Source organism: Scomber japonicus, chromosome 6 (assembly GCF_027409825.1).
Source record: "Scomber japonicus isolate fScoJap1 chromosome 6, fScoJap1.pri, whole genome shotgun sequence".
NCBI classification, from domain to species: Eukaryota; Metazoa; Chordata; class Actinopteri; order Scombriformes; family Scombridae; genus Scomber; species Scomber japonicus.
In genome coordinates, this window is record NC_070583.1 from 18,240,940 (window position 1) to 18,260,260 (window position 19,321).

The 19,321-nt window shown below is 39.6% G+C and overlaps 1 protein-coding gene across 1 annotated transcript in view; it reads right to left on the minus strand.

Annotated features, from left to right (window-relative positions):
- Positions 1-608: 608 nt before the first annotated feature.
- The window catches only part of tyw1 (tRNA-yW synthesizing protein 1 homolog (S. cerevisiae)), a 68,738-nt gene continuing 50,025 nt past the window's right edge, over positions 609-19,321 (minus strand). Inside the window, exons 15-16 of the mRNA XM_053320524.1 lie at positions 11,623-11,790; positions 609-2,038 (exon numbers count right to left, since the gene is read on the minus strand). Of these exons, the coding sequence (XP_053176499.1) occupies positions 1,817-2,038; positions 11,623-11,790 (390 nt within the window). The 3' untranslated portion in view covers positions 609-1,816. The remainder of the gene's footprint in view (positions 2,039-11,622; positions 11,791-19,321) is intronic.

Sequence of the window (19,321 nt, forward strand, 5' to 3'; positions counted from 1 at the left end):
CTTCAATCATCTGTGGGTTGCCCAATAAAGAGCAACTTCTTCATCTTGCTTTGCATAATCTCACATCATTAAAATCACAGTTTAGGACAACGCAATGAGTCACTTTGTGTCTGTAGATGCTCAGGTTTTCACTGATTATTACTTGTTTGACAGCTGTTATTTTACAATTGCGTACATCCTGTATTACATTAAAGGCAATGTAAGTCTTTAATAGAAAGTGTCAAATAATATTTGATGGAATGTAAATAGCATTGCTTATTTTGCTGTTTTATTTTTTGAATTTACAACAGCAGCAACAAATTTAACCTTAGCTTAAAAATAAATGATGCTGGCTGCCGTACCTCTTGTGAAGCTCACCTCTGCCTCCATCCTTATTCAATTAGAGCTCTTCTTTTAGGCTCTAAGTGCAGCCCAGAAAGCTTTCACCCGACTTATTGTAGTCTTAAAATGTCAAACTCCCACTTGCCAGTTAAAAAAAAAAAAGACTAATAATAACAGTAATAACATCAAGAGTGTCAGCCTGAAATACAGTAAACCACAAGTGGCTTAATGCACCTTTGTGTATGTGTGCTGTAAATGTAATTCACAAATCACAAAGTAGATTATTCCAAAAACATTTATTACAGTGATATATGATTCACACACACACACACACCCACACCTGCTGCTCTGGACGATCCTCCCTACAGGGAGACACTGCAGCAACAGAGATCTTAACAAAACTACAAATCAAAAGTGACTTAAATGTTTACATCTGGATTTACATACAAATAAAAACCACTTAAAATGAACTTAATTTATACATCTGGATTAAAACATCAGTAATAGGCTTTTTTTCTGGCATGCTGGACTCGGGGAGGCGTATGTTAGTTAGACCCATATGTAGCCACATCACCACCATTATAATCAAACCCTGTCCTGAATTGTAGCTAAATTAAACATTTAAAGTGCTGTACAATAACCATTTATTTTTGTATTCAGTTATGTTTCAATTTAACTCAGAGCTGTAAGAGTTAGTGATATAATGACTGAGGTCGTTGAATGCAATACAGAAATCTATTTTATTCGTTGCATGTCATACCCATCTTTCTCTCCCCATGTTTCCTTGTCTGCCTCTTCACTGCCTACTAGGCCAAAAAATAAATAAATCTTAAACCAAGTGCTGACACTGCTGGGAATGTACTACAATACAACAGTTGCACTCAAAAAACAAAGAGGGCATTAAGAAGACGACCGTGCTCCCAGCGGAGATGCAGCCTTGATGCTCTTATCTTACTGCTCGAGTCTCTCGCTGCAAAACACAAACAACTACTGTCCTAATGAGTAGGTGGAAGAGAGCAAAGGTGTCTGGGAGAGATGTGTAGCTCCCACAGATGACACGAGGGGAGGAAAAGGTGTTACTTCCAACAGCTAATCATATCCTGTGCAGTGCGGTGGCCTCACATTAACTTGGATTATTCAAAAAAAGAAAACGTCAAAAATGAGGATGGTGATGAAGCTACTGCCAGGTCTAACATATACAATGTAAACCTACCCATGTGCTGCCAATAGTGGTTATAAAGATCAAAGCCATTGACACTTACAGTATAATAAGGAATCCTTCAACAAAAGAGGGAAAATCTAAACAAAACAAAAGAAGAACTTAAGGGAACGTCTTGGAAATAAGTGAATGAATAGATTTAGGCAATTTGGGCTGATCTTGGGGGGTCAAGCCAATACGATTAAAAATCCAAAGAAGAGAAACAAGGGAGAAACCTTCTTACTAGTAACTTGTAAGATCAGTACGGATTCATCCTACTTTTCCCTCTCTAATTTATCAGCATCCTGAGATGTCTTTGGTTTTGTTGCGTCGTTGGTAACGTGTGTCGACAGGGTCGAAACCTTGCTCGTGGGCCCCGAAAAGAGCCCAGCTGGGTGTCTTGGCTATGTAGTCCAGGGCTGAGAAGCTCTGCTCTCCCCCACTTTCCTCATAAGCCTGGACCAGTTCCTGGAAACGGTCGTAGTCGATCCACGTCCACCACTCGCCGTCCACCTTGAACTGAAAGCACACACACAGAGAGGAGAACGTTTTATGAAATCTGTCTTAAATATCTGTAATGACACTGAGAATTCATTTAAAATTCCAATTTAACAACCAAAATAAGGAAACTTGAAAAACCACTGAAAGACTTCAGCTCATTAAAATCTCTGCAGCTCGGCTATTAATCAGAACTAAGAGGAGAGAACACATTAGTCCAGTTTTAGCTGCTCTGCACTGACTTCCTGTACCTTTCAGAATTGACTTTTAGATCCTCCTCCATACATACAAACCCACAATGGGCAAGGAACAAGCTACACGGTTAACTCCTTTCTTACTGACTATCATTAATGCCCATAAGCAATCACATTTGAGGAGCCAGTAATGAAATACAAGATAGAAGATGACACTGTTCACCAGTTCACCTTACTTTTCCAAATCTGGATCAGCTGGGGTTCTGCAGGTGAAGGACTGCAACTAACCATTATTTTCAGAATTGATGTTAATACATTTTTTGTCAATAAAGGGTCACAAAGAGAGACACATATCCATCTGTTACCATGGCTCTAAATGTTTCCATCTGTGAAGCTTTAATCAAACCATTATCTCCATCTCCATTTCATACAAGTAAAGCTGTGTTTGAAACATCATGATCATTTTAACCCTTTCACGAACAGTGGTCACTAAAGTTGACAGCTAGTCAAAAGCTGTTTTTGCATGGATTTTAATGGCGTACTGTAGTTGCACCTAAACCACCACAATGGACACTAGTGCATCATCCCATACACTATCAATTAATATAATAATATAATATAATATAACACTTCTGAGGTTAACGTAATTCATGCATGAAAGGGTTAAAGCCTGCTAATTAGATCATTTACATATGAGCTGGAATAATTAACAATTTAAACAACACAGAATTTACAGATGTGCCCGAAAAACTAAACAAAAACAATTATTCTATTAAACTTCTTGTTCCACTTTGGTCACTTGCTGTTTGTTTAGCCCTTTTCTTCCAACAGCTGTGCTGTCACAAACTCCACCCTCACTCCCTTCTCCTTCCATCTCTCCTTTTATCAATCACCATTTATTACTCCTTCAACCAATTTGCCATCCATCACACCACAGAGTAAAAAAAAGAAAAAAGAAGGAGAGAGGGAGGTGAATAGACAGAAGGAGAGTGAGGAGCTGAAAAGTGAAAAGAGAGAGTGTGTGTTTATGTGTGAGAGAGGCACACTAACCACCAGGGAGAGAGAGAGAGCGAGAGAGAGAGAGAGAGCGAGAGCAGCTTGTGTGTCCAACAGTGAGGAGGGAGAAAACTATAGCCTCCAACATATTTTATGCTTCTGTAATCCTGCTTGTTTTCACCAAAAACCAGCCCAGAGGGGTGAGGAGTGTGACCTCTACTTTCCCAGCATGCAATAGTGCTCTCCAGCTGATACAATACCATGTGTTTCTCTTGTTGTCTGTAAAAAGGTGGGAAAAACAGAGAGGAAACAAAGCAAAGCAGGTAATACAAAAAAACAACACAACAATCTTCCCCCTCTGGAGTTTAGTGTTGTTTATAACAGTGTGTAGCAAAGTTTGATCTTTAAAATGGTCCTTGATGACTTTAAACTCACTTCCTGGGTTTATTTTTGGTAGGGTTTTTGATAATGCAAAATGGCATTGGGATGTCACTAGGGGACGACTGTTGTTGCTTTCAGCTCTCAGCATTTAGCATTTAAAAGCTCTATCTGGTTAATATCTGCTTTGTCCAGACCTCCCAAGAGCAGACTTGACTGGGGCCTGTTTTTTTCTTTAATTCCCAGACTGCTTCTACTACTGTAATTCACATAACAGGACAGGGGGGAGTATCCATTATGTCACTGACTTTCCAAAAAAAGAAAAGAGAGCAACTAAAGACACCACATGTACTCACGAAGGAACAACACTTATTTGCCCGGTTTAAGACCTTTCCTGTTGGAGACCCGCTGAAGGAGTAACACATTAGAAGCGTCTGAGCGCTACCCTTCAGATGCTTTACGCCTGGCTCAACCATTAGAGACAATCTACCCGCCACATTGCTAATGAGCCCTGAGAAAGAAGGGAGGATAAGAAAAAAAATGAAGAAAAAAAGCTGTGCCTATTGGGAGTTAATGTTTCTGGTAATGATAGGAGATGATATTTGTTCGGCCGGCATCTCGGCAAACAATTTCAGTCTCTAAGCAACAAAGCAAAGCTGTGCTTGTCTGGGAAGAGAACAAGACAGTCTGTTGTTTTTACTAACAGGGTCTTTGCTGAGGATCGTCGAGGATGCTAAGGATAGATTTTAGACTGAGAAAGAGAAGAGGTGCCTTCATGTAAGAGTGCATACCGATGAACTGTAAATACATTCACAGTTAAAAAAAAAAAGCAGAAGACAATCACATGTTTCACTCTGTTTTAAAGCTCAACTGAAATTATAACTGATTATTTTCTACTACAGCACACACTGTAAATTAGTTTCCCCTTCATCCTTATTATAGAAAGAAGACTCGGCATATGTTCTGAGGAATCTGTGAGGCTGCACTTTGGCACAGCTGTGCTTTGAGCTAAATGCTAACAGTGATAAAACACTGTTGTGCAATTTGTTCAATGTTGTGTCTCTGTGCCAACGAGACTGTCAGTCAAAAATACACAGTAACCAAAAGTGCAATCTGTTGCACTGCAACACTTTATTTGGGATCTTAGTAAATCAGGCCCTAAATGTTCAGTTGGATGCTAAAGGAGCATTTCTGATGTATCCCTAAAGACGTGTTTGTTCCTTACAGTAACAACAAATATAAATAAATGGGACATGATGTTTGTCTGCACACTGTGGAGCTCCCAAGTAGATTATTATTCTCTTATGAGTAAGGCAACGTTTCAATCTACAGGATCTTCCTCAGGCAAATGTGTGTGAGCGAGAATGAGGCTGTGTCCGAAATCACTCCCCATTTACTATATACAGGTAGTGTACTACATTTACCCTCCACCATTTTATTGGAGTGTCTGATATGATGATTGTGTAAATATCTCCACTACATAGAGCTCTCAACTATTCTACAATGGAAAAAAAGTAGTGTCCATGCCATGTACACTACTTTCTGCTAACAATCCCACAATGTATTACTCCATTTTTTAAAAGGTGTGAAAACTGTTGTGCACCTTTACAGCCGATGGTGACGGCACACAATGATGGCAATTACTTAAAATCCGAAATCTTCATTTTAGTGTTCACTACTATGTGAACTATTTGGTGTTGCAGTGAGTAATGAATGAGTGAATAAGGGAGTGATTTTGGACACAGCCAAGAGTCTTTTCTTTTTTTCTTCTTTTTTTAAAGATTTTGTTTGCATAGATGCCTTAATTTAGCAGTAGACCGACAGGAAACATGGGAGAGAGAGAGAGAGAGAGAGAGGGGGTTTGACATGTAGCAAAGGACCTTCGACCGGGATCTGACAGCCAAGAGTCTTCTCTAACAGAGGACAGCAATCAGCTCTGATCATTTTCACTGCTGATCAGCTTAACAGCAAGTACAAATATAAACACCACAAGAGGGCAAACATAAAAATATATATAATAGGAGCCACAAGAAGCAGAAACATCAAACATAGGGTCATCAATAATCAATACTAGTCAATGTAAAAAGTGCCACCGACTTAAATTTAAAAGGTGACAAGCACAATAATCACAAATCCCCATCTGGGATCAGGTATCTGTATCTGTATACATCATTTGGCATGAGAGAAAAACAACATATCAACAACAAGCCTATCTCAACTATTTTCATGAGGAGAAGGGACAGAACATATCTAATAGCAAAAAAAAAAAAAAAAAAAAAAGACTTGAAAACCACAAACACAACAAATATACTAATGGCACTGATTTGTCCGTGACCTGGGGGGTATTCCAAGTAGGAGGTTCAACAAACTCTGAGTCCAACCCTGAACTCTGAGTTGACTTGAGAAACTCTGAGTATCCGGTTCCAGAACAGCTGATCTGAATTAGTTCAAATCAACTCTGAGTATGTTAACTTTAAGTTTAGCGCGACCACTATAAAAAGCCATCATCAATGGAGCCCCGATACCTTGATTCACCATGGCAACTATTGAGAAAAAAAGTTTGAGTCATGTCACCTCACTGGAACAGGAGCTCCCCCTGCAGGCCTGTGGCGAATATGATCATATATTTCACAAAAAGTAACATCGCTGCAGACGCTAAGGAGAAGCAGCATGGGAGAAACTTGCTGTCCGAGTCAATGCTTAAGTTTTAATGCACCACTCCACTGACTAACTTACGTAAGACTTAAATCTGTAGAAATGATGATTAAGAGTAATGAACAGTGATACCGTTCTAACAGATATTCATCTCAGAATGAAAGCACATCCAATTGAGCCCTGAATACATCTCCTGACATAAGGCATTACGAATTAATTCTGCCTCGATATCTATCAGATTGCGGAGAAATGGACAACAACCCATGTCTGGTAGCTTGCTTCAGGTGGGAGGAGACAGGTAGAAACTCAGGGTTTCTTAAAGAAAACCTCCCAGCGAGCAGGTTATGTTCACAGAGTCAGTTACCATGGTGACTGACTCAAGAGTTTCAGTTACCTCTCTTTCTGGAACGGGTAACGCAGAGTTTCCCTCATCTCAGGGTTAACTTACTCTGAGTTTTCCACATAACCCGCTTTCTGGAATACCCCCCAGGAGGTTTGTGTCTTAAGGGCGCCATTTTCATTTACACTGTCCTCAGAGAAATGGGGCGAGAAGAGGATGGAGTATAAGGAGAAAAAAGGGGGGGAAGAGGGAAGGGGAGAGATGAAAGAAGGAAGATGAAAGAGAAAAAAGGGTCGAGGAGGCAAAGATGTAGACAGAGAGAGAGAGAAAAAGAGAGAGAGGGGAATGCCTATCAATGGGAAAATCCCAGAGGTTAAAAAGGAACTAATGATGATGATGTGTCAGTGCAGGGAGGATCTGTCGCTACTCACGGCTAAAGAGCGATATATCACACACACACACACACACACACACACACACACACACACCTCTGATGTCTTTTAAAGGACTACATCAAATATCGTCCAACTGAGTTCTGAAGACTGTGAAGTCTGCACGCACACACGCACACACATAAACAAAAGAGACTGATGTGCTTTCCTGTGATGTGTTTTAAACTCTCCTGTTATGTAAGTTAAGGTATCAAAATCCGTATCTGGAGTGAAAAATTGGGGCAGATGCATACCTACTAAGAACTAAAATAGATCACAGGCACACTCATGCAGGAAGTAAAACTGAGAATAAAATAAAAATTAAAAACTAAATCCTTGAGCACAATTTGTCTCCCGTGCTTTCATTGGAAATGTTTACAGATGTGTTTTTACAAATCATGTATTATCCACATATTGAGTTTTGTTAAAACTTTAAATGCAGTAATAGTAATTTGACATTTTGGGCATATTCCATTTTATTTTCTAATTTAAATTGTTTTACACTATCAGGACAATAAATGGCATTTAGTTCAAATTAAGGTTATTGTTTGGTTTAACCTGTTTATTCACATTATCTTAAGTCTATTTATATCCTTAAAGGTAATACCTGTGCTCAAGTCAGTGATGTTTGTTCATGCTTTACAGCTGTGTTTTAGAGATATTCAGCATTTCTCTCCCTCTCACTGTTCTCAGCAAACAATTATACAAGCTATAACCAATCTTGCTAGATTAAAATGGGTTTTTAGTGGACAGCTGTTAATTCATTAAGAATAAGCGATTCAATGTAAGTATGTTAAAAGTAATCAATATCTCAGTTGGCCAAAATAATCAAGACAAGCAAAATCTAAAGATTATATGTCACAGTCATCTGTATAGGTTTTTATTTTCAGTTTTTCTTGCGATAATAACCTTGATACATTTTCTCTGTTGCAATTTTGTAAACACATTAGTGTGTGTACTAAACACTAAACGCACAAATGCATTCAACTGATAACATACACACACCCTGATAACTTGTTTAAGTGCCTATAATTTATTTTTAGATATGAGAAACAAACATTCAGTGGGGAAACAAGTATAATTGGATGTATAAGGTGTGTGTGTGTGTGTGTGTGTGTGTGTGTGTGTGTGTGTGTGTGAAAGCTCAGCTGAAAAAGCTTGTAAAGACGCAGTAATTGCAAAGAGTCAGATAGATCCTGCTTTAGAGACTCAAACACTAATGCTGCAATCTGCATGACTGATAGCAGGATTGGGGGAGAGAGAGAGAGAGAGAGAGAGAGAGAGAGAGAGAGAGAGAGAGAGAGAGAGAGAGAGAGAGAGAGAGAGAGAGAGAGAGAGAGAGAGAGAGAGAGAGAGAGAGAGAGAGAGAGAGAGAGAGAGAGAGAGAGAGAGTGTGTGTGTGTGTGTATGTATATTAAGAAATACTGACAGTTGTAGGCGAGGAGGTGCAAAAGACTTAAGGTGTCTGAAGCAGTTGCACAAATGGCCGCCGTTATAGCGAATTTGAGTTGATGAGACAGAAGACAGAACAGAGACAGGAGAGGAGAGAGAGGGAGAGGGGTAATGAAGAGAGGAAGGAAATCAATTCAGTGAAATATTGATTGCATTCTTGCTGGAGTGTAAAATGGAGAGGAATTAAGTGAACAGCTGGCTGTTTAACACCTCTTTAAGTCTCAGGAAAAGTGTGTGTGTGTGTGTGTGTGTGTGTGTATGTGTGTGTGTGTTTTTACAAATGCAAGTTAAAGACTGCAACCATGAGGACTCTTTATAATCACCATCCTCCTCATCTTCATCCTCATCATCATCGTGCAGTGGGCAACAGAATACTGAATGTGACTTCAACTTTCTTCTCACATCTTAATCCAAAAAGAAAAAGTCACAAAGTCTAATTTTTAACATTCAAACATTAATCTATTTAATAAATAATTATGTAGGAGCCAAAATGTGTATTTGCCTGTGTTTATGTATTTGTTTGGGCTGCATACGTTCCACCACGTGCGTTGATTGACACATGGGTGTGGTTTCTTCTATCTTATTGTACCTGTTCCCTTGGGTGGCGGCGGGAGTTGGGGGACAAAGGGGGTTAGTAGGGCTCCGATATTTTCATCATGGTCACCACATATCACATCATGTATTGTTTCATAATTATAGTGCAACAACTACTTTTCAGTGTTTTTGTTTTTCAATCAACAAACTTCATCTGGACTTCAGTATGGATTTGTGTCACAGATATGAGCCCACTAAGACATTCAGCTGCCTCTTTTTTTGGATAGTTGTGGCTAGAAATACTAATAACATATTTGTAGTTACTGTAGAACATAGCAAAAAGAAAAATGTTAATTCCCATCAGATTTTTTACACCTGCAATTTCATACAATTGCAGAGACAAAAGAAGCAACACGACAATGTGATGTCATTTTGTGAGGTCACACATCGAAATAAAACTGGTTTAACAAGTTGAATACACATTTTGAGCACTCCCTCCCTGTGATTTGTGTTACAAAGTCCTTATCTTACAGAAGCAGGATGTCAGTGAACTGTTTCCTGAGATTTTAAAACACCAGTGAACATTTTTCTTTTCTTAGAAATTCAACTTGTGCTGCAGTCTGCATGAAAACTCGTTTTTGTGAAATGGAGCGTCATCCTGGCTCTGAAAACCCCCCACTAATGAACGCAGTCTCTGTTTTTCAATGAACACGCTTATGTTTCTTTCTTACTGAAGGCATCGAAGCCACAAAGGGTTTACAGACACCACAGAGCTAAATAATTCTGTAGGCAGTCCCATGAACACAAAGCTCTAGTAAATAACTAGAAATACCACCGCCACCTCTGCCAACCACTCATGTTGCAATTTACATCCATGTCTGTCCAGACGTTTGTAGAAAAGACTTTGAAGGAATTTAGTTAAAAGGTGTTAAGTGTATTTTCCTTGTATGTGTTCACATGTTTGACCTATAAAGCTGCTTTTGATAGAACACAAGAGTTGTAGTCCTGACAGTAGACAATGCTTCAGATGTGGATGTTGCTGCAAAAAAGCTACAAATGATAAAACATAGACACTTCACACCCACATCTTCAACCCGGCAGCACAGAAGATCCAATCAATCATCACAATTTCAAGGTGGACACCTAAGATTAATGTCATCAATTCAGTATCTGATCAATTGTGAAATGTGGTAATAATCTGCCCTTCTGTTCCTGATTTATGGTGTCAAATAATGAGCAGAAAAGAGCAGAACATTACAATGTCACAGTGAAGTTCTGGATAGAAAATGTCATCCCTTCATCATTTTATCCTGTAAGACATTTGTGTGAAACTTTGTCATAATTAGTGAATGAATTTTTAAGTTACGGCCAAAAATGTGTTTAAGGTCGCAGTGATCTTTGACCAACAAATTTTAATCAGTTTCTCTTTGAGTCCAAGTGGACATCTGTGCCAAGCTTGAAGAAGTCTCCACAAGGAGTTCCTAAATTATCATATTAACAAAAATGGAACGGATGGATAACTTTAAAACATGATGCTTCTGGCCACTGCAGTAACAAAAGCTAATGAGGATAAAGAGTTTGCACATCAAGAGTGCAGTGTTTATGTTTTAAGTGTATGTGTGTTTTCGGTGTGTGTGTGTGTGATGGGGAGGTTTCGGGTGCCTGGCTGGCTGGAGTGAATTTCTACTCCGTCAGAAAGAGCCGAGACGGCAATTAATCAACCATTAATTATTGATGGACAGTCGCCTGACTTTCTCAGGCGGGTCAGTCTCTGCCAGAATAAACCACTTTGATGGTTGCATATTTTTAAAGGAAAGCAGACAGGGGAGTATATTACATAAATAATGAAACAAGAGAAAAATCCAAACAACAATTTAAAAACAAGGAACCTGGTTTAAGTTCATGAGTTTTGTGAAAAGCTACTTGAGAAGAAAATGGGAGTTAAGGAATGTATGTGTGTTTATGTCTGAGAAGTAATTATGCAGAATTACAACAATTATAATAATTACAATTATTATGTAAGGGTGCGTCTTCTAATAACAATGATAACTAATTCCCGGCTCATCCAGTCACATGTCTATGTTTCCTAGGGCAAGATACTGAATCCTGAAATGCTCCTGATGGCTGCTCCAACGGTATATGAATGTGTGTGTGAATGTTAGTTTCCTGCTGGTAAGCAGGTTGGCGTCCTGCATGGCAGCCTTTGCCATCAGTGTATGAATGTGTGTGTGAATGAGTGACTGTGACATGTAGGGTAAAAGCCCTTTCAGTGGTCGGGAGACTAGAAAAGTGCTACATAAGTACAGTCCATTTACCATTTCTAGTATAGATTACCAGGCTAAAAGGACAGCTAACCTACACATGAAACCTGAAAGTATGAAATTCTCTTTCCATGTCCAATAACTCCTCTCCTTAAAATCTAAGCACAAAGAGTTTGTCTCCTGAATGTAACACAATCACTGACACAGATAACTACTTGTGTATCACTCTCAAGCAACATCAGCTCAGTGTTTTACATTCAATGTTGCTGATGTAAAACATGTTGGTCTCACTATATTTAATTGGTAATGGCAGCAGAAAGCAGTGTGTTAATTTATGTACGACCCTCTGACGGTGAGTTCTTACCTTGGTGTGTGCGATGAGCAGACAGTTAGAGTGCTCATGCTCGCAGGCGATCTCATACTGAGGCAGCATGTCAGCCAGCTGTTGGACAAAGGTGACCACTTCCTGGTGCCACGGGACATTAGCCATGGTCAGGCTGCTGGCAGAACTCTCCCCACAGTACGTCACTCCCTGTAAACACATGAGGACACAGTCAGAAACAAAGGACAAGACAAGACAATGGAAGGACCATCAAATGTAAGTATGGGCATCGCAAACTCCAGCTCCTATAAATGTTGGTTCATGCTATACAGAATAAAATCTATAAAATATTCACCTAAAGAACAAGTACATGGACATCTTTACACTACATAAATAAGTAAAAAGGGCATCTTTGTCACCACACACACACACACACACACACACACACACACACACACAGACAAGTGAGGACACACTGACCCACAACAAAAGCCTAATTTTTGACATAAAGCACTTTTTCAAGCAAACATCTGCCAATTTAATAATTGTGACACATTTTTACTGAGGCAGGATATTTTACACTTAAGTTGATTTAGTTAATTAATTATTAGGATTGAAGGTGACAGTTAGTCATACACAGTATTTCAATGCATTAATTATTAACAGAAATTTTCTTCTAGTATCTGCCAACACACATATATATACCGTATACTAATAATGGAGTAACAGACAAAAATTTCAGCTCTCTAATGTTTTTCATCATGACGGAGTATGTTAGTGCATACTATTTTGGCACCTGGCAGCATTACATCTTAAAGAGATCAAGGTGCCTGAAATTAAAATTTCCTCTGTTCTGTTGATGAGCCCTTTAGACTGTGTAAGTGTAGAAGAAAATGGTACATAGGGGAAAAAGTGAATTGCCTTAATTATTTCACTCATATTTCACTCATTCCAGTGAGGCTGCATGCAGGCAGGATAATGCCAAGACTTACTTAATGCATTTAAATGCTTTATACTCTCAAGTGGTCAGAAATAGCATTAACAGCAGTTGGTCATGGTGATTATTTTTATTTTATAAATATATAAATATATATAGAGTTAGTCTGGAGAGTATGATTGACAAAAAGCTTCATACTTAGCAACAACTGCTGATTATCACGGATAAACTTGGGAGCTTATATATAATTTTCCAGTCAAGGGAAAAGAGAAAAATGGAACAGCATAAGAAAAACCATCTGGCTTTGTCCATAAAAATCAATCAAAATGACAGGCTGGACACAGAGAGTGTTCAAATCAATAGTGGCAGATCTGTGCTGTGGTTACAACTGATGATGAGGAGGGAAGGGAGGGCCTCGAGAACAGAACAACAGCTTCCTGTGGCAGAGGCAATCTGTAGCAGAGCTGGGTTGCAACAAAGGTGAATGGGGAGCGACTCTGATGCAAAAACTGTAGGGATCTGCAGCAGGCTCCAAACTAAGACCCTCTAATACAAGATCTGCATAAGGGGTCAGATTATGTATTACTTGAAACAGCAATTTAACACAGACTCATTAGTACTATAAGTTTTAGATCCTTAGTCCATGTAAAGTAATAATTAATATCTGTTCTGAATTTGACATACCACAGAAAAATGTGTTGTTAACCACCCTGTCAAATTTGAATGATTAAAAAAATCACCAAATATATGAAATTAGGCTTACCCCCGCCCCCTACCAAGTGTCACCTGTCAATCAAAGTCACCACCTCTACCAGAAACATGGACGCTAGGTCTAAGAGCTTTCTGCTGCTAACTCAGCGGCTAGCTCAGCGGCTAACTGTAGACTGTAGTAGTAGTAGTGTGCACTGAATGTATTTATACCACTACAGCAGCAGGGGAGGGTAACGCTGCAGTGATTTTCAGACCCGCCCACTAAATCCTGAACACAGAAATGTTGAAACACAGTGTGTGAAGCCTAGCTCCACAATTCAAATCTAAATGGTTGAAATGCTTTTTACACCATTTTTATTAAATACATTTATGAGCTATTTAATGTGTTTAGAAGAATTCACTTTACACAGTCTTTAATAATCATATGAGGCAAGTTTTTGTGCTCTTCATATTACTGAGCTGCCACCAAAACCAGCAGTAAAACTCAGACTGTCCTTTCTTATAATCATTTGCTCTCATTAGTGGACTTCTTGAATTGCTGATAAAAATACAACTGATTTAAAATCTACAGAAGGCAAATACTTTTATTTTATTTTTTTAATTACAGTGGGCGCCAACACTCAATCAGCCTCTCAGTCCTCACACCTGCGCTCAGGGAGGCAGAAACGAGGGCGAGAGAAAGAGAGCAGCACAGAGGGAGAGCAAATCAGGGGAGTAATTAAGATTTCAGCAGTGTTTAGAGTAATAATTAATCAAATGTGGGCTGCAGGCACACCTTTTCGTAATAACAGCTGAAAAGGCTTCTTACAGCTGAAGCACAGCAGTAACCCTTTTCTAAGATTCTATTTATATCTTCAGATAGTTCAGTAAAGAGAGAGACTGTAAAGTTTGGGTAACAGAGTGACGTGACATGCAACAAGTTCTCAAGTTGGATTCAGATTCTGAATTACATGTTCTCAATTAAAACTGGTTCTTAATGGAACCACACTGAACTGAGAATGTACTGTACAGTTGTTACAAATCAATCAATCTTTATTTTTATAGCTCCAAACCACAACAAAAGTCATCTGAAGGCACTTTACACATAGAGCAGGTCTACACTATACCCAATATTCCCACATAAGCAATCAGTTGGAGACAGCGGCAAGGAAAAACTCCCTTTTCACAGGAAGAAACCCCAGGCAGAACCAGGCTATATGTGGGCAGCCATCTGCCTTGACCAGATGGGGTAGAAACAAGGAAACTCTTAAATTCACAAAATGTAGAAATAATAAACCAAAAGAAGGTAAATATATTTGTAAGAATTAAAATGAAGTGTCCCGGTGGGTGAGAATTTTTTGATCTGTGTATAATACTATTTGCGTTTTATGGTATGTACTGTTTGGAAGTGTACTGCTTACTTTGTTCTTTAGGCTGAGAAAATGATTGATGAAGGATCTCTATATATTTCCAATAAAGGTTCAGTCTTCACAAACGCATACACAGGCATGCACAATGGAGGTGAAAAGGGTCACAGACATAACACTGGTACATACAGTATGCTCATGATTTTTACTAAAAGTCTCACATTTGCATGAATGTACATCTGTGTGTGAATAGTACAACTCAGCCATGCAAATGCACATGCGTGTTGACGTATGACTCCTAACACACAGGCTTGTATGCATATGTATGTCTGTGTGTGCATCCTGCGACAGCAAATGCACACAATTAAAAAAAAAATTCACAGTAGCTTACTAGCAATGTAGTAGATGGTAGTAGCAGATTTCTTCATCCATAGGAAATGCTCGTCATACGTCTGGTTACAGTTTTCCATCATGCAGAAGAGGACAATTATTGATTTTTCCTGCTAACTTGTTTTTATCAATTCATTTAGCATACTGTTAGATTATTTAAACTTTTTTCAGCATTAATGCCCATATACTGTATTATAAATAAAATATTTATTTCAAAAAGAAAATGCAAATACTAAACCTTGAAAATATAGGGTACACATAATTTCAATAGAAATTCTTACAGTTGATTCAATTAAGCCTTTAAACTTTAAACAAGTCCAAATTCTACTGGATAAAATACCTTAGCCTGATTCATCAGCTTGTAACTGGTTTCAAAGGGGCTAATTATTGTCACTGCATTAAATAAACATGACCTCAATTTCAGGAAAAAAAAGTTTCTTGAACTACAGAACGAAACACAACGTTAGCACTTTTAAAAGTCAGCTCCTTTACCGCAACCTACTGTGAAGTGACGCAAAATGTGCATCCTACAACAGACAGTGTCTAAATGGGTTAGGAAAAAAAAAGTTACACGAGCACACATGCTGTCACATGATGCACACACAAAACACCACGAAAACACCTGTGTGTTAGGAGTCACACGTGTGTCTGCATGGCTGAGTTGTACTAATCACACAGACCTACACAAATGTGGGACTTTCAGTACTGTAAATATTCACACAAGCATCTGTACCATATCTTATCCTCCATGTCTCTTACCACACACACACACACGCGCACACGCACACACACACACACACACACACACACACACACACACACACACACACACACACACACAGAGAGAGCGTGCTGTACTGGAGCCAAGGCAGCAGCTGTGTTACCATAATTCTCTGATCTGTTGGCCAGGGGCAGCGTCTGATCCTCACCCAGGTAACTCATGGAGGAATAACAAGAGTAACCGTCAGTGTGTGTGAGTGTTTGTGTGTCATTTGTAGGGACGAAAATCACTGTGAGCATGTTGCTTGTGTGTCAAACATCGAGCCATTTTCACTTTCTGTCTTTCTGGTAACTGTACACTTTCCAAAAACAGCATCAAAGAAAAAGCTTTGTACTGTAAATATAAAGATACATGTATAAGCCTGTTGTACAGCTTTAAGCCTCACATACTGTCTCATACTCCTGTGATGACTCAATACTTTAAAAAAACTTTGTGTTAGCTTAAAAAAAGAACCTGAATGTTCAGGATGTTAACAACTTCCCTTTTTTCTGCTGATATATAAAACAATAAGATTTGGTGATAACCTGTGAATCCAGTCATAAATCCTGCCTGAAGAAGAAAGTGTCTTTAGTCACAATGATTTATTATAACTTGGCTTAAATATTCAGGTAATTGTACAGTATGTCTATCACACAGAGACGCCCTCTCCATCATTACTGGGGACAGGTTTGTCCATTTGTCAAGAGGAGTTGAAGACACACTGAACAGTTTTATAGAGCAGTTTTCTGACTTTAAATATTTTAATATGTGTTCCAAATTTAAAATGATTTTTTAATAACATTTAGTGGTGCTAAATTATAGAAATCTAGATTGGTTTAAACCATGTATTTTTTTTAAATAAATAACTCTTATTTAAGATCTTTTTTTAAAAAGTAAAATAGTAGGTCAGGTCAGGACAGGAGGACTAGATGCCATTGAAACAATAAACCGTGGATGACCAGAGATGTTAAACTGCTGCTAAAAGAACGCAACTCTGCTTTCAGATCTGGCAACATGGAGCCCCTTCAATGAGAGAGACCCCCAGGGCATCTGGCAGGGCATTCAACACCTCACCAACTACAGGGGCAATAAGGACCCGGCCCCCAGAGGCATCAGCCACACACTGGCTGTGGAGCTCAACCACTTCTTTGCCCGCTGTGAGGTGGATGAGACCAACTCTACACCTGCACTACTACCATCTGCCACTGACAAACCAGCATTCACTGTGAATGTTGAGGAAGTCAGGAAAGTTTTCTACAGAGTTAACCCCAGGAAGGCTGCGGGCCCAGACAACATCCGTGGGAGAGTGCTCCGAGACTGCGCAGATCAGCTGGCAAAACCACCACTGTTGTACCCGTCCCTAAGAAAACACATATCAGCAGCTTAAGTGACTACAGACCAGTAGCACTTACTTCAACTGTGATGAAGTGCTTTGACAGGCTGGTCTTGACACATGTTAAATCACTATTCCCACCCTCCCTTGATCAACATCAATTTGCATATAGAGCCAACAGGTCAACAGAGGACGCCATTAACACTGCTCTGTACTCTGTACTGACCCACCTAGAACACCCAGGCTCATATGCAAGGATCCTGTTTATAGACTTCAGTTCTGCATTCAACACCATCATCCCCAGCAGGCTGGTAGACAAACTGCTCGATTTGAGTGTCGCTGAGAGCACCAGCAGATGGATCAAGGACTTCCTAACAGACCGCCCCCAGACTGTCAGGTTGGGATCCTACCACTCCCCGGCCCTAACCCTCAGCACTGGAGTTCCGCAGGAGTGTGTGCTATCCCCAGTCCTGTACACACTGGACACTTTTGATTGTACACCAACCTAAAATAACAAAATAATTAAGTTTGCTGATGATACAACAGTGGTGGGGCTGATCCAAAATGATGATGAGTCAGCATACTGGGATGAAGTCCACAAACTGACAGTTTGGTGCTTGAACAACAACCTGGCACTAAACTCCAGTAAAACAAAAGAACTGATAGTGGACTTCAGGAGGAGGAGGAGTGTGGAACCCGCTCCCCTGCACATCAAAGGAGCCGAGGTTGAGAGGGTCAGTGACTTTAGATTCCTGGGAAGATACATCTCTCAGGATCTCTCATGGTCCACAAACAGCACAGCTCTTGTGAAGAAGGCACAGCAGCGCACTTTTTCTGAGGACACTAAGGAAAGTTGCTGCTGTCCTTCTACAGATGTCCTGTTGAAAGCATCCTCAGTTATGGCATCTTGGTGTGGTTTACAAGCTGCACCAAGGCTGAGAGGAAAAAACTACAGAGAGTAATAAACACTGCACAGACCGGGCCACCTGCATAGTAAAAGACTCATGGCATCCAGGAAACCACCTCCTCACGCTACTGCCCTCTGGTAGGCGCTACAGGTGCCTTAAAATCAGCACTTCATGACTCCCGAACAGCTTCTATCCTTGTGTCATTAGGAGCTGAATACAAATGTCCAGGAATAGACTCTTAAATTATTAACTAAGTGCAATACTACAATGTGCAATACAGACTGCAACATCTACACTGACTGTTTATATGATGACTGTACATAATTGTTTTATACTATATATATATGTTTTTTTTAATATATACCGGTATATATATATATATATATATATATTTTTATACCGTCTGTTATGTTGTTTGTGTCGCACCACTGAGGGGTTGCACGAGAATTTCATTGGAACAGTAATGTCCATGACAATAAAGTATTCTGATTCTGATTCTGATTATATATCATTCAGTTAGAAGTCATGTAAAAGCCAAAGCGGCCTTCCTGCCTCTCCTTGGCCATTATACTGACTTGAACAAATAATCTCCATGATTTTAAGCTCTGGGAATTTAACCAGTTTTGACCATGGATGGAATACTGGATGTTGACCATTTCACAGCAGTCAGACATTAAATCTAAATCCACCAATCTGAGGCCAATTTTTAAAATCTAATTAGGAGGATTTATAACCATGAAATGAGCGGTTAAATTGAGGAAACAGAAAACTCCTCCGTCAGGGTATTTGCTTGTTTTTCCTCTGTAGCAAACTACACAAGAAAATTCTTGTAACAACTGTTTCTCTCTCACTGGTTGGGCTATTTCAAGAGTGCCATTCACATCAATTTGAGCCCATCCACTCAACAGCCTTAGGGCGTCTCACTGACTCTAGTTGTAAACTGCCATCATTCCTTCAGTAAGTTGACCACATATATCTTGTAGAGCTGCTTGTGAATCCACCCTAAAGAGAAAGAGAAAGAGAGAGAGAGAGAGAGAGAGAGAGAGAGAGAGAGAGAGAGAGAGAGAGAGAGAGAGAGAGAGAGAGAGAGAGAGAGAGAGAGAGAGAGAGAGAGAGAGAGAGAGAGAGAGAGAGAGAGAGAGAGAGAGAAACGGGGACGCAGAGACGCTGGACAGAATTGATGAGGGACCTTGGTGTTATCAGCCTTGCCTGGAGACCTGCTGAATAAAGATCAGCTACCCAGGACTCAATATAAATCACGAGGAATGGGCCAAGCTGGAGGAGGGAGCGATAGAGGAGGAGATGGGAAAGATGTCTGAAGGTATATAGAGGGAATGAATGTACTGTACCATTGAG